This window comes from Grampus griseus (genome assembly GCF_964374135.1).
Source record: "Grampus griseus genome assembly, chromosome: 12".
Classification (NCBI taxonomy): domain Eukaryota; kingdom Metazoa; phylum Chordata; class Mammalia; order Artiodactyla; family Delphinidae; genus Grampus; species Grampus griseus.
In genome coordinates this window covers 3122983-3138919 of record NC_139006.1, presented here as the reverse complement: position 1 = coordinate 3138919, position 15937 = coordinate 3122983, and the positions used below count along the sequence as shown (strand labels likewise).

The window sequence follows — 15937 nt, the reverse complement described above, 5'->3', positions numbered from 1 at the left end:
TGATGATGTAAGGGATGCTGTATCCTTCTCACTGTATCACACCTGGAGACACATAACATCACCTTCTTCCATTACTGGTGATTTTTAAAAAAATATATCAACTCTGTGTGTGTGTGTGTGTGTGTGTGTGTGTGTAAATAAAGCCATGTGCACTGGTTAAGGTTTCTTCCCTTAGTTAAGCGGGTGTCTTTCTCGGTTTCCCCATGTCCAGGTGTTATATTTCCTTTGTAATCAATAAGTTACTTTTGAGAAGGCACTTGTAATTTCTGTCCTCATCAAACTTCCCCTCACCAGTTTTAGCATTCATTGATGGTTCTTGCCTAACTATGAGGGTTTGGGCTGTTTTTCACACCTGACCTTCCTTTCCTTAATGGTATTCTTCAATTTGTATCATTTTTTAAAATTTATTTATTTTTTATTATTTTAATTTTATTTTATTTCTTTATGGCCGCACCACTCAGCACACGGGATCCTAGTTCCCTGACCAGGGGTTGAACCTGTGCCCCCTGCAGTGGAAGTGTGGAGTCCTAACCACTGGACTGCCAGGGAAGTCCCCTACATCATTCACTAAAGAGAAGAGTTTGTCTCCTGACCCCAGATTCAAATGCCTGACCTCAGATTCTTCTGATCTCAGATTCAAATTCTGGACATAGCCTCTAGCTTAAACCTTTGGTCAAAGAAGTATTCACGAAGGTCTGTATTTCTAAGGTTAGTTTCAATACTGAAAATACAGGAAAAATATATAACAAAAAAAACTCAACATATCTCAATGAAATTGTCAACAGTCAATTCAGAGACTGTAATAATAGTTTAAGGTTTTTCTAAGAGGACATCTGAATCTTAACACTTCAGTAAAGACTTTCTCCAGTGCTGGTTATGTATTATTATTATTATTAGCTTTTGTGATTTTGTGAGAATGCTGTCAATATATCTTATTACATTCATTCTAATTATATTACTACTCAAAAGCACAGAGGGAATGAAATTATTTGCATTATTTGCATTAAGAATGGGATGTGGCTTCCCTGGTGGCGCAGTGGTTGAGAGTCTGCCTGCCGATGCAGGGGAGATGGGTTCGTGCCCTGGTCTGGGAAGATCCCACATGCCATGTAGCGGCTGGGCCCGTGAGCGATGGCCGCTGAGCCTGCGCGTCCGGAGCCTGTGCTCCGCAACGGGAGAGGCCACAACAGTGAGAGGCCCGCACCGCAAAAAAAAAAAAAAAAAAAAAAAAAGAATGGGATGAATGAATGAAAACCTTCTTCTTGCATGATTTTATGTCCAATTACATATGTTTGCAAATGGTGAAGTTTTAGGCTAGCTTGGGTTAATATTAATAATTTCTTTTTCTTTAATGAAATTTTATAAAGAAGGCAGGGTGGCTTCTTTTCTTTTCTTTTTGTGGGGGTCCATGCCATGTGGCTTGTGGGATCACAGTTCCCGACCAGGGATTGAACCCAGGCCGTGGCAGTGAGAGCGCCGAGTCTTAACCACTAGACCACCGGAGGGCGTTCCCAGTATTTCTGTTGATGGCATGATCTGCCAAACAAACCTCCTCAACAAGTGGTGACTTAAAACAACCGCCATGGATTTTCTCATGATTTTGCGGATTGGCGGTTTGGACTTGGGTCATCCCTGCTTCCACTGTGTGTGCTGGGCTCACTTGTAAGTTGGGCTGAGGCCTGACGGGTCCTGCATGGGTGGTTGGGTCTCTCCGAAGGAGGCAGCCAGGCCTGACTGTAAGGCAGCAGCATCCCAGTGGGTGGGGACGCTGCACACCAGGCTTCCCACGGCCAAGACTTAGAAGTCACTCCCGCTCTGTTATTGATACCAGTCACCAGGTCAGCCCAGCGTCTAAGGGTGGGGAAATGGGTTCCACCTCTTGCTGGGAGGGACCACAAAGAGTGTGGTCACCTGCAACTCGCCTTACACGACAACTTTCAATGTAACAAACCCAAACCTCTTATTTCATGTATCTGTGGGCACGTATACATTACACTTGTGTCCCTATATATAGACATATACGAACTCAAGAGGACATTCCTATATAAACCATCTTTCTAGTTTCATAAAGAAAAGATTCTTCCTAACTGGAATTGCATGGAAATATTTTCTAGGACCTGTGGCTGACATTTCAGTAATAACTGAGTCAGTTCTTATCACCTCATCCTTCTGCACTGCAGCAAAAGTACCTTTACTTTATTAGGCCAAGTTCAGCTCAGGTTGATTCACCAGGAGGAACGGTTAGTTCATGCAGTGAAATGAAGATAAAATTTAGGCGTGGGAGCAGCTGCCTGAGAGGTCAGAGCCCAGCAGCCTCTGAGCTGTGTCTGCAGGGACATGGTCACCGGGTCATCGATTCAAGTCCTTTTCGTTGAAAATACCCTGAACTCTTCTGTTGCAGAGATTAACCAAAGTGCTGACAGTCTACACGTGTTTCTCCTGATCTGTGGACTCCGACAGGTGAAAGACCCTCTCTATCTGGTGGATGCATTCTCAGGTATGTGTTCTCAGGGGACCCTTCGCCTGCGGAATTCCACTGGGGTCCCTGTCTTCACATGTCTCTCCTTAGGACTTTGAGTTTTCTCATTTTTTTTCCCATCAGCAGAACTGTTTCTAGATTGTCACTTCGGAAACAACCAGAAAAATAACCTCGCTGTGTAGTCATTTCAGTTGTTTCCTACTTCCCTGTGCCCTCAGCTTCTGAGGAAATCATAAAACACAGCCAATAATGATAAGTCTAAAAGAATTTTATCTGGCAATATTGTACACATGCCAATTTGTATGATACATTTGGAGTTTTGTTGCGTTGCTTAAGTTAATCTATAGACGCTTCAATGTATTCTAAAGTCCATACTGAATTGTGATGGCGTGTCCATCCTAATTACCTAATAAATTAGATCTCTGAATAATGTGCAACGCGCTAGAAAAAAATATTTTCCTTAAAACCATAAAATGTCACATACTTACATTTAAAATAATTATAAGTTGACTAATATGAATGAAAGCAAAATATGAAATCATTTATATTGTAGCGTAATTAATATTAAACTGATCTATGTTTTCAGCTGTGACTTAAAACCGTTTTAAAAGTCTTTTTTTTTCTTTTTTCCTCCCCAAGAATGGCATCAAGAGGAGCCCAGCGTTTATATGGTTATCGTTGGCCCTGAAGTAAGTTGATCTGCCGTAAGCATGGATCTCCTCTCTGTTTTCCTCTTTATTCTTCTTATGCATTTTCTAAAATTAGTTTCTGTTACTTTTCTAACCCAAAGTTTCTTGCTTTCTTAAGTTAATAAAGTCTGTTTGCCTTTTTAACAATGAACACCAGACCAAGGTGAAAGATTATGAGGCTTTATAAGTCTTCACAATGAACTTATTGCTACAAAGGGTAAGAAATTCTTGCGGGAATACAGAGGAGTCACATGAAGAAAGTCCATGTAAGTCGGTGTATAAGACAAACGTTCCATGTGGTCCAGATCATCTTTGAAACTTCCTGGAAGTGCTCACCTGACAAACACAGAGCTGTTTCTTCACCCGAGCACCGGATTAAGCCATTGACTTGCATTCAGGAGCCGAGTGGGGTGGAAAAGCACAAGAAATACAGTCTGCACTGGGGCATGTCCTTGCCTGTCAGTGGCCGTTGTCCGGGGAACAGAGACCAGTGGCAGGGCTTGGAGGTGCTGCCTCTCTCTCCCCGGGACTCAGGATATCCCCTCTCCCCTCCGGCAGATCCGGAGCAAGCATGTTGTCTGTTCCAGAGTCAATTCTAAGCGCTCAGGACGCAGAGAATCTGGGTGGTGACACACTGGTCATCTCATGAAAGTGAACGCTGATTTGCTCCAAGCAGTTTGGAAAATAAAGTACGCATCCCGCCAGGTGGGATGTAACACTGCAGTAGCAAGGCCTTTTCTTTTCTTCGTGGGGCTTCTGTGCCAGGGCTGCACAGTGTATCCCCTGCGCCCTAGGACGACTCACGCTTCCTTTCCCTTTTGCCCAGCCGGATGGCCAAGTCTGTGCATGTTAAATGCCTGCATGACCTGTTCTGTTCTGTAATTCCTCCTCTCGTGGTTTCCTAGTTCCCTAGGGACCCACCGAGCATGCAGGGGGTGGCAAGCTTTTCTTTAGAATGCTAAAGACCTTTGGAACTACTACATGTACCTCGAAAAAGGCCCTCTAGCCTAAAACCATAGCAAGGGCTAGAATCTGCGTAGCCACATTGGTTGTCACGTGGAAGATGAATCACCCCATCATCCATGTTCTTTGTTGGTGTAACAGACACTCACTCACACAGGCACGCACATACCCACATCCATGACACGCTCAGGGCCAGCCTTTTGATGGTTAACAAGATAATCCCTAGTGTACTAATGAATGCATGTTGAATAATGAATGTTAGGTCCCATAGTGGCAAAGTTGTTACTATTATTATTATTTTAATTCTCTTTCCATCCTGCTGTTCGAAGAGCATGATTGACTGAAAAAGTTTTAGCTTGATGCTAAATTCCTTGCTACCCAAGAGAGAAGGCCTGAGGTTAGAGCCGTGGCAACAACAGTTATCCTGAAAGAATTTAGTCATGTGGCTTTGTTTTCCATTGTTTTTACTTTTATGGTTTTGTTCTGCTTATGGTGTGTGATAATGGCTTTCCAACACTTGAAAATTTCCTTTAAAAATGAACTGATGTCACAAAGAGTAGTAAATAAGCAATAGTACAGCTGGGGCACAGATGTGACAAATTGTGGCAGTACACAAAAAGCCAAAGTTTGGGAAACAGTTTTTTTCGAGAACCCATCAGTGTGCCCAGTGGAGGAAATACCAAAAGAACAACGCTTGGTGGAGAAAAACGTTCGCAAACATCGGGGTAATGTTGATCTGATTTCTCTGTTTGACTTTGTCTGTCGTGTTTCCTTTTAAGGAAACCTAGAGGGAGGTGGCAAACTTCGAAGCACTAGTTTAGCACTAAATATGTGCCAGAAACCCTTTTGCAGCGACATAAAGACCAAGGCAGCATTTGAGCTGATACAGAGGTCAGAGAAGAGGGAGTGACCAGGACACGTGGTGCTTTCCTGCATTTATTAAGCATCTTCATCTTTAACTCAGTTGCCTACAGGTGAAGGATGCCATTTGTTTCATACAGGCTTCCTAAGTCAGAGTCCTTTAGAAGAAACACTGTTGTATTGTTTTTTACATTAAACAATTAGGAAGGCTTTTCGCTTCTCAGGACAAAGATATTCATTCTGCCACGTGTTTTTGGAACATACAACTTTCCCTCTAACTTTAGTTTGCCTAATTTTAAAAGAGCAGTGAGTGTAAAAATTGTGTCTCCTCCTAATTTCACTGCAGGGAAACTTGTCCCTCAGGCTCCAGGTTGGGAGGCGGTAGGGGAGGGTGGAGACTGTGGCCAACTGTGGAATGAATGGTGGGCGGGGCAGGATTCAGCCACAGCAGGGTTTGCATTCAAAGATGCAGGCTCCCTTGTCAGACTTGCAAGAGAAGCCACCATCCAGAGGCCTTTTTCTTCCTCTCTTTTGAAAAAATGCCCGTGTGTGTGAAATGTCTTATTTTTAACTGCTGGGAACTAATTAGACAAACGTACTTATGCTTGTTCATGCGTGCGCACACAGACACACACACATACACACACACACACACACACACTCTCTCTCTCTCTCTCTCTCTCTCTCTGTTTGCCTTGTTGGCCCTACAAAATGCATCTCTGTATTTTCTCTTTTGTAACTTCCAGAGGGAGGCAATTCTAAGTGGTTTTGAGCAAAGGCTGTCATGACTTTGCCTATTAAGGATCAGGGAGCAGAGGGTGACGTGAGCTGGGCGGGGCAAAGGAGATTTGCAGGGACCGTGGAAAGACGTGTCTTGGGAAGCTTAAGTGCTTCCGCAATTCCAGGGGCCCCTCCTCTCTTTTTCCAAACTAGTCTAATAAATCTCAGATATACCTGAGGACAGGATGCTTACTGGGCAAATGCGGGTCTGGGACTAGTCTTGTAGAATGCGCCCCCCCAAGGCCCCCGTGCACCCGTTCTGAAGCTGCATCTTCAGCCACCGAGCTGGTTTGCTTGGGTGGAGTGGGAACACAGAGCAACAGGGAATGAACGAGAGGAAGAGGAGCCGTGAAAGGGAGCTATTGAGTGAAGGGTGGTGAAGAGTTATGATCTGAGAGCTGCTGGCCCTTAAGTTCATTGCCATGAATTAGTAACAGTTCACAAGCACTTCTTGCACAAGGCACTCCACTCTCTATAATTAAAAGCCCTCAAGGAAACGGAGAAAGGCATCCTTGGGTTGCAGATTTGCTGCTTAGCAAAACCAGCCGTAAGCACCTGGCCCTGTGCAGGCAGGCACACTCAGCCCAGAGCTTTACTGAGATTTGCTCAGTAAAGCGCACACACACACACACACACACACACACACATACACACACACACACACACACACACACACCAGAAACAAGCTTTATTAAACAATACTCTTGCTTCATGTATTTCACACACTCTGTTATTTTAAAAAACCTGTTCTATGTCTCTGCTTTGCTATTCCATGTCATTAAAACAAAGGTTATTTTTATTCCAAAATTGATTTCATGATGTGCTCCCTGATCTGAAGTTTGGACAACACTGACTTGGGCCATGCTTGACGGTGTGTGTGTGTGTGTGTGTGTGTGTGTGTGTTGTGTGTGTGTTTCTCTCCATCCACTACACATATTCCCTCTTGAAAGCCAGTGCATTAGCTGCTTCCTCAGTGAGAGATTCCCTCCCCAAATCTTGGGCTGGCTCAGATGTGCTTCTGACCCAAGCTCTTCCCCACTATCATTATAAGATTTCCAAGCGTCCATCAGTTTTCAGCGACAAGAATTCAATTTAACATCACTTTTTCTATTTTTTTTTTATGAAAGCTTCTTTATTTATTATTTTTGCTGTGTTGGGTCTTTGTTTCTGTGCGAGGGCTTTCTCTAGTTGTGGCGAGCGGGGGCCGCTCTTCATCGCGGTGCGCGGGCCTCTCTCTTGTTGCGGGGCACAGGCTCCAGACGCGCAGGCTCAGTAGTTGTTTGTGGCTTACAGACTCTAGAGCGCAGGCTCAGTAGTTGTGGCGCACGGGCCTAGTTGCTCCGCGGCATGTGGGATCTTCCCAGACCAGGGCTTGAACCCGTGTCGCCTGCATTGGCCCGTGGACTCTCAACCACTGCGCCACCAGGGAAGTCCCCAACATCACTTTTGAATTCAGATGTAGGAGGAGACTAAAAGGATTTTACATTTGCCATTGAATATTTGCTACAATGTTATGGGTTAATATGCTGATCTTTTGGAAATAGATTTGAGAAGTGGGTCAGAGGGCAAATCTTGGGACACATTAAGATTCATCTTGTAACCATTATCTCTTAGAGCAGATCAAACACCCTGAGTGTTACAATTATTTTTGACATCTACTGTGAGTACACTCTTCTTCCATTCATCTTTTTCTTTGTTAACTGCTAAGCTCAGTGATTGAATAAATTCTTTAAGTCTAAATTACACACTTTTGGAGGACTGTAGCCTTTCCAGGTCACGTGCAGGGTCTCTTAGTACAAAATTGCATTGACTCTGTTAGTTAATTATTATTAACTAACCTATTACTAGGGCCTATTATTAGGGAATAATTGCAGCGCATGCAGCAGTGATTCCCTCTCTCTCTGTCCACGTCTCTGCGCGGAGCCTGGTCAGATCTGAGACCCCAGTGAAGACCTGGCTACGCAGCTCAGCCAGTACCCCCTTGGGTGCCGCATCAGTCCAGCTTCAGCCCGAGGGAATTCATTAGGAGGTGACAAGGGCTACTAAGAGAATTGTTGCGGAGGCTGAAGACCAGGTTTGGCTGCATCCGTTGCTTAGTCTCTGGATCTTTCCCTTCAAGGTCCACGGTCCGGTGTGGGTTACATCCGCCCTTCTGTAAGGAGAGGAACGGGCACCCGATTCCACTTCCACCAGACCACATGCGGTGGGAGGAGGTGAGGAAGACTCCCAGACGAAGCGGAAGAGGTGAAATGGAGGCCGGATAGTGAAAGCAAAAGCTGCATGAGCACGTGGCACACGCGGATCAGCTGTTTGTGCTTACGAGTGCTCAGACAAGGACTGAACACCTTCAGAGGTCAGAGCTCTTCTCCAAGACGTGTTAACGTAACAGAGTCAGTGCAGGCTAGAGGTGTGTCTGCCAGGACAGGGGAGCCCAGGGCCTGGACTGCATAGCGCATTCACCTTTGTTCCTGCCACGGCCAGTGGCCGGGCTCAGAAGGCATTTGTCACACTCTCCTCTGGAATAGTATTGCTTTGCTTTTTGAGTGGCATCACCTTTCTGCCAACGATTTATAAAACAGGAGAGTAAATGTTCTTGTGTGTGCTTTATATTTTAGATGCGATACATATGTTTCCTTCTGTGGTCATTCTTAGCAAGAACATTTCAAAAAGCAGGATCTCAGTCCCCTGTGAAATCTATCTAATCCTTCGTTAGTGTTTGCTGCTGGCAAGTTAGTTAACACCTTTGGACCAAGATTGCATCATCTGTGTCAGGCAAAGTGTAGTCTTGCATGGCTGTGTAGTAGAGCGGTTGTGTGCTAGCTGGGTGCACTTCACTGCTCTGGGCCTCAGTTTTCCCCATCTGTAAAGTGGGTGTGACTAAGAAAACGTAACCTGCTTCATCGTTTCTTGAGAGGCCAAAGTGAGTGCATACTTGGCCCAGCGCCTGGTTCGTAGGCAGCATTGTACGGGCATTCAATGAAAGAACTTTCTGTGCTGATGTTTCCTTTCTGTGTTGACACGCTAGAATTCTGTTTTAGCTGCAGAATGGTTTAAGGCATTGGTTTTCTATTAAAGCTTCTTTTGATCTCTTGGTACAACCATCTCGGCAAAGCACGTGGTGTCTGCTCGCAGCGGAGGGGGCCCGGAGTGGGTGCATTTTCTGATACTCTTTGATAAGCATTGTGGTAAGAACATTCGGCTTGAGCATGACAGCTTAATGACCTTCCACCATAACTTCGTATATCAAAGATGATTTTCCTTAGGCCTGGGAGTTGAGACAATATATTTTGCTAGAAAGTAAATAAGCTTAAAAGGAGGAAATGAGAATTTTCTCTGCTGCTTGCAGTGGTTTCACTTTTTAAAATTTCATAACATGTGCTTTCATTAAATAAAAATATCTACCCTTCTTTTTTCTTTGCCTTGTGTTTTGTTCCCCTTGGCTTCACTAAGAGATTTGAAAATGAACTGATGTGGAAGACAAACCCAGAAAAGTTTAATACAGTTTGTACTTTCAACTTGAAACTTGATGTTATACCTTCAAAATTGTAGTTAAAGGGTTAGGTGTTTCAGCTGTCTTGTAAAAAAAAATTTTTCCCTTCATGAATTCTTTTCCCCTAAATAGTTAATCATGAGAGCAGAAAAGTGTTAAAAAAAATTTAAAACAGTGGGGCTTTCCTGGTGATGCAGTGGTTAATAATCGGCCTGCCAATGCAGGGGACACGGGTTCAAGCCCTGGTCCAGGAAGATCCCACATGCCGCGAGCAACTAAGCCCGTGAAACACAACTACCAAGCCTGCGAGCCACAACTACTGAAGCCCATGTGCGTAGAGCCCGTGCTCTGCAACAAGAGAAGCCACCGCAATGAGAAGCCCGCGCACCACAACAAAGAGCAGCCCCCGCTCGCTGCAACTAGAGAAGGCCTGTGCACAGCAACGAGGACCCAACACAGCCAAAAATAAATAAAATAAATTTATTAAAAAAAATTGAAAACAAGAAGAATTTCTAACTAAAATTTATCATAAGTAAAACATGCATGTCAGAATTAACATGTATTGCTAAAAGAAGTCTTTCATTGCACTGTTTATCTTTTCATGATGGGATGTTAGGGTTATATAATGCAATTCAATGGTTTAGGATAATTTGAAGGAAAAGGATCAGAAGTGGGAAATGGAAAGGTGGAGCCAGTATAGAACTAGCATGACATTGGGAGGAAAATGAACATGTCTAAGGAGAAGAGATGGACAAGTACCCCAAAAAGTAGGCCCACTTTTGGTGGGAGGGGGTAGAAAAGTTTGGGAGGAGATGTTACTTCTGGTTTGGATAACTGGGCAAAGTTTCTCCGAAAGTTGACATTTGTCTGTGCCTTGGGGGATGAATGGGTTTTAGGGACAGAGGGTGGCATTCCTGGTGGAGAGGAAGACATGCAGCTAGGAGAGAGGTGAGAAGTGGAGAGTAAATGTTACAGAGTCCGTGCTCATGTTGCCCACCGCACGACAGGCCAGTAAGTCAGGAAACGAGTAGCTGGGGCAAGGGACAGCAGCTTTATTTGGAAAGCCAGCAGACCGGAAAGATGGTGGACTAGTGTGCCAAAGAACCGTCTTCCCTGACTTAGAATTCAGGCATCTTTTATACTAAAAGTGGAGGGGGTGTGGTTGGTTGTCACAGACTTCTTGGAATCCTTTGTTCTTGCAGCTGTTCGTGAAAGTCAGATCACACTGTTCCTGTAAACTTCCAGCAAGACAAATGTTATTCTGTTCTGCAGCTTTTTATCTCCGTATGAATGGAAAAGTGTTATAGCTTTAAGAACGGGCTCTTGTATATTTCAGGCTACAGGCAACATTCTTAACTTGTAGCAAAAGCAATAGAATACAAAAGTTAAAGTAAAAGAAACAGATCCAATATGGAGTCAGGTTTGTTCTTCCCTGTGACATAAATAAGTAAGTAGGTGGGGGTTCCATAACCCACATGGGCTTTGTATAAACTATATGATAAAAATCCTTTGAGTAGAAACCAGAGGGGCAGTGGAACTTGGGTAACAGTGCCGTCTCCAGAGTCAGACTGCCTGAGTTTGACTCCTGGCCCAGCACCTTCCTAGCTGTGTGATCCTGGCTAAGTTACACCAGCTCTCTGAGCTCCACTGGCCTCCCTCCTAAAGTGGGGATGATGATTGCAGGATTGTTGGCAAGAAGTAATGCACACATAGGACTTGGCATAGCTTAGGCCCAGAGTAAGCAGCGAGTGAGTCCTGACTGTTAACAGCAACAGTAAGCAATAAATCGTGCATGGCTTTGAGTTTATTCTTTAAAGATCTTTCTAGCAATAGCATTGTGTTCGTAGTTCCTTGTGTCCCTCTGTAACCCACTGTTGCCCCTAGCTTGCAGAGCTCCAGCCTAAGGACAGGGGGGCTGAGTAAGGAGGTCTCTGTTCAGTGGCTCCTGCAAAAATGACTGCCTGCAAGTCCACGGAGGGTGAAGCCCCCAGGAAGCAACTGACTACAAAAGCCCCTTGCGAGAGTTCTCCCTGAAGACCTAAAGAGACATTTCTCCAAAGAAGGCATACAGATGGCCAACAGGTACATGAAAAGGTGCTCAACATCGCTAACTATTAGAGAAATGCAAATCAAAACTACAATGAGGTACCACCTCACAGCGGTCAGAATGGCCATCATCAAAAAGTCTACAAGTCATAATGCTGGAGAAGGTGTGGAGAAAAGGGAGCCCTCCTACACAGTTGGTGGGAATGTAAGCTGGTGCAGCCACTACGGAGGACAGTATGTAGGTTTCTTAAAAAGCTAAAAATAGAGCTACCACATGATCCAGCAATCCCACTCCTGGGCATATATCTGGAAAAAACTATAGTTCTAAAAGGTACATGCACCCTTATGTTCACAGCAGCACTATTCACAATAGCCAAGACATGGAAGCAACCTAAGTGTCCATCGACAGATGAATGGATAAAGAAGATGTGGTAAATATATACAATGGAGTATTACTCAGCCATAAAAAAGAATGAAATAATGCCATTGCAGCAACATGGATGCAACTAGAGCTTATCATACTAAGTGAAGTAAATCAGACAAAGACAAATATCATATGATATCCCTTATGTGTGGAATTAAAGTATGACCCAAATGAACTTATTTTCAAAACAAATAAATTCAGACACAGAGAACAGATTTGTGGTTGCTGGGGCGGGGCCAGGGGGAGGGAGTTGGGGGGTGGAGGAGGGATGGAGTGGGAGTGTGGGATTAGCAGATGCAAACTATTACATACAGAATGGATAAACAACAAGGTCCTACTGTAGAGCACAGGGAACTATGTTCAGTATCAAGAATATGAAGGTTACATATATATATATATATATATATAACTGGATCACTTTGCTATACAGCAGAAATTAACACAACATCGTAAATCAACTATGCTTCAATAAAATAAAATAAAAAGAGTGCGCCCTGTACTGGAGAGGTGAAGAAACTCATCGTTACAGGACTGTAGCAGCTCGCGGAAAAAAGACGTTATCACGTCCACTGAACTTCTGATTGGCAGGCGTTCCTTCCCGTGTCTGGTGCGAGAAATTGCTCAGAACTTCCAAACAGACCTGCACTTTCAGAGTGCAGCTATCTGTGCTTTGAGAGAGGCCAGCAAAGCCCGTCTGGTTGTCTTTTTGGAAGACCCCAGCCTGTGTGCGATCCATGCCCAACGTGTAATAGTTAGGCCAAAGGACATCCAGCCAGCATGCTGCTTACACCGAGAACATGCTTAAGATGACTCAGATGGGAAACCTTTCATCGTTTAAAAGAAATTCTCTTCTTTGATAGTTCTGAACGTTAGGTTTTTTGCCCGCCGATGGACGCAAAAGGTACCTAAGTGTTTGAATGCCGAGTGGAAAAATAGGGGGCAGAAATCAGGGATTGGCAGTTTTTCCAGTTTCATTCTGTATGTGAATTTTTAATGTAAAAGCAGAGACAGTAATTCAGGTCATAATGTTTCAGCAAACAAGCTTCAGAAGTTGAATTTTATAAAAATTATAAATAAACCTGTTAAAATATTCTGGATAATTCCAGCGTTTGGATTTTCTTAAAGCAAGTAAATTTCTTTTTTAAAAAAATATTTATTGAAATAGAGTTGATTTGCAGTGTTGTGTTAGTTTCAGGTGTACAGCACAGTGGCTCAGTTATACATAAATACATATATACATATATGTATCTCTATTCTTTTTTAGATTCTTTTCCATTATAGATTATTACAAGATATTGAGTATAGTTATAGAGTATATATTATACAAGATATTGAGTATAGTTATAGAGTAGGACCTTGTTTACCTATTTTATATATAGTCGTGTGTATCTATTAATACCAAACTCCTAATTTATCCCCCCCTCCTCCCTTTCCCCTTTGGTAACCATAGTTTTGTTTTCTAGGTCTGTGAGTCTATTTCTGTTTTGTAAATAAGTTCGTTTGTATCATTTTTTTAGATTCCATATAAAGCGATATCATATGATACTTAAAACAAGAAAATTTCCAGCTAATGGCAACTAAATGGTCTTTGCAGCATTTTAATCGTCCGGTAGATTCCATCCATTCACTACACTTTTCTGAGTTGCTTTACATACCTGTGTTTAGTGGTTTGTGTCTTCTGTACTGTTCCTGCAAGTTTGTTATTAAAATAAATTAAGCTATAAAAACGTCTAGGCGTAATTTCCGTTTCTTTAGGCATCCAGATTTGCTGTGTTCGCCGTCAGAGTGATGTTATGATCTCGGGGATGGAAGTGAGCTTTGTATTTCTGGTTCCTTGGGCTACATCTCGGGCGTATGAGTAGTTTGAAGGATTTGGGGTTACACACACACACACAGCATTTCCTTGCCAAATGGAACTTAAATGAAGTTTCTGGAAAACACAAAATTATTCAGTATGATAAACTCTCTAGGGATATCATATTCATTAAACTGACTTGGATTGTAATTCCTGGTACGTACTGGTGAAGCGTGAATGAGAATAGAAATTGAATCTGCTTTCACTTCTAAGCTCATTAGCAGTAACAGGACAAGCCGGCAGACACTGCATTCGTAAAATGTGCTTACACCCTCATCTGCCTCTACCTTTTTTGTGTGTGTGTGGTACGCGGGCCTCTCACTGTTGTGGCCTCTCCCGCTGCGGAGCACAGGCTCCGGAGGCTCAGGCTCAGCGGCCATGGCTCACGGGCCCAGCCGCTCTGCGGCATGTGGGATCCTCCCGGACCGGGGCACGAACCCGCGTCCCCTGCATCGGCAGGCGGACTCTCAACCACTGCGCCACCAGGGAAGCCCTGCCTCCAGACACGTTTAGAAATATGTCTTATACATGCATAAATTTAAAAATATTTTGTCAGTTATTTTAAAATTGTTTTCATTGTTAATAAAACCATTGGAGGGGTGGTGCAGGGCAAAACCAGTCTATTGATTGTTTCATTGAAGAGTTTGCAGTTGGATGAACCAGATGTGATAAATATATTCTGCAGCTCCATCCTAACTAGGCTCATAGGAATGCTGTGACAGATGGAAAAGTATCCCTTAAGATCCTCCTGGTACCTCAGTAAGTAAATTGACCTGAGAAAGCTCATTGTGCGCAGAGTATTATAGTTTGGCTTCTGATGGTGGGGAATAAGGTGTGCTCCTCCGTGGATACGATGATTACCTGCAGGTGTCCAGGTGTCTTTCTCTTGCTGAGAAGTGTGGCAGTGTCACTGGGAAAGTACACATCTGAGATTAAGTGTATACATATTTTTGTATTAGTGGTGCAATCTGCAGATTTCATTCTTATTCTTTTCTGTTTTCTTCTACTACTTGTATAGCAGTTACTATGTCTCAGAAATAGCTGTAAGCGCTGAACGTGTTTCTCATTTTATGAGATGAAGAACCCAAGGCCCAGAGACGTCCATTAATGTATGCACGGCCATGTGACTAGTGACTGGCTTTGGGGGGGATTTCACCCAGGTGATCTGTCTCCAGAGGCCCTCTCAGCCTGTACCGCCTCTCTTTCTGGCCTCTGGATATCTACATACAAATTTGATTAAAAACACATGGCGTCAAAAATGTTGGTGTAGCGGATCAGCTTGAAAACACTGCTATTAAATTTTGCATTAATTCAACAAACATATTGACCACCAGGGATGCAATAGGACGAACCACGGTGCCTGTCCCAAAGGACACATTTCCTCCAGATGTGAAATAGGAGTGAAATGCAGACTCAAGCATATTAGATTGTAACTAATTAAAATGTTGGACTTGGCTTTTTAATTAATTTATTTATTTTTTAGTTTTGGCTGGGTTGTGTCTTCGTTGCTACGCGCGGGCTTTGCTCTAGTTGCGGCGAGTGGGGGCTACTCTTCGTTGCGGTGTGCGGGCTTCTCATTGCGGTGGCCTCCCTTGTTGCGGAGCATAGGTTCTTGGTGCGTGGGCTTCAGTAGTTGTGGCTCGCGGGCTCTAGAGCACAGGCTCAGTAGTTGTGGCGCACGGGCTTAGTTGCTCCGCGGCGTGTGGGATCTTCCCGGACCAGGGCTCGAACCCATGTCCCCTGCATTGGCAGGCAGATTCTTATAACCACTGTGCCACCAGGGAAGACTTGGACCTGGCTTTTTAAAACTTGAAATATAATTCATATGCCATAAAATGCACCATTTTAAAGTATATAATCCAATGGTTTTTAGTATAGTCATAAAGTGTTGCTACCATCACTCCTATCTAATTCTGGAACATTTTCATCACCCCCTCAAAAATCCCATACTCATTAGCAGTCATTCCCCATTCTCCCCACCCCCCAGTCCCTAGCAACTACTAATCTACTTTCTTTCTCTATGGAATTGTCTATTCTGGACATTTCACATTAAAAAGAGCCACAATTTATGGCCTTTTGTGTCTGGCTTCTTTCACTTAGCATCATGTTTTCAAGGTTCATCCACATTGTAGCATAAATCAATACTTCATTCCTTTTTGTGGCTGAATAATATTTCATTGTATGGACAGACCACATTTTGTTTCCCATGTATCAGCTCATGGATGTGCCCTTGGCTTTAAAATTGTGTGTCTGGGAAGGCTCCCTGTTAAAAATAAAATTTTAATGTGGTCAGATCCTTTGTCTTAGATGTACCAAGGGTTCCAACTCCTTCTGCCTCAAGGGTTTTATG

At 43.6% G+C, this 15937-nt stretch overlaps 1 protein-coding gene across 2 annotated transcripts in view; it reads left to right on the top strand.

The window, feature by feature from the left end:
- GLT1D1 (glycosyltransferase 1 domain containing 1) overlaps positions 1 to 15937 on the top strand; it is a gene marked incomplete at its 5' end in the record, with an annotated part of 100048 nt that overhangs the window by 57217 nt on the left and 26894 nt on the right. For both annotated transcript variants that reach the window (XM_082667173.1, XM_082667174.1), the window contains 2 exons: positions 2402 to 2497; positions 3119 to 3168. In XM_082667173.1, coding sequence (XP_082523299.1) covers positions 2402 to 2497; positions 3119 to 3168 — 146 coding nt within the window. The remainder of the gene's footprint in view (positions 1 to 2401; positions 2498 to 3118; positions 3169 to 15937) is intronic.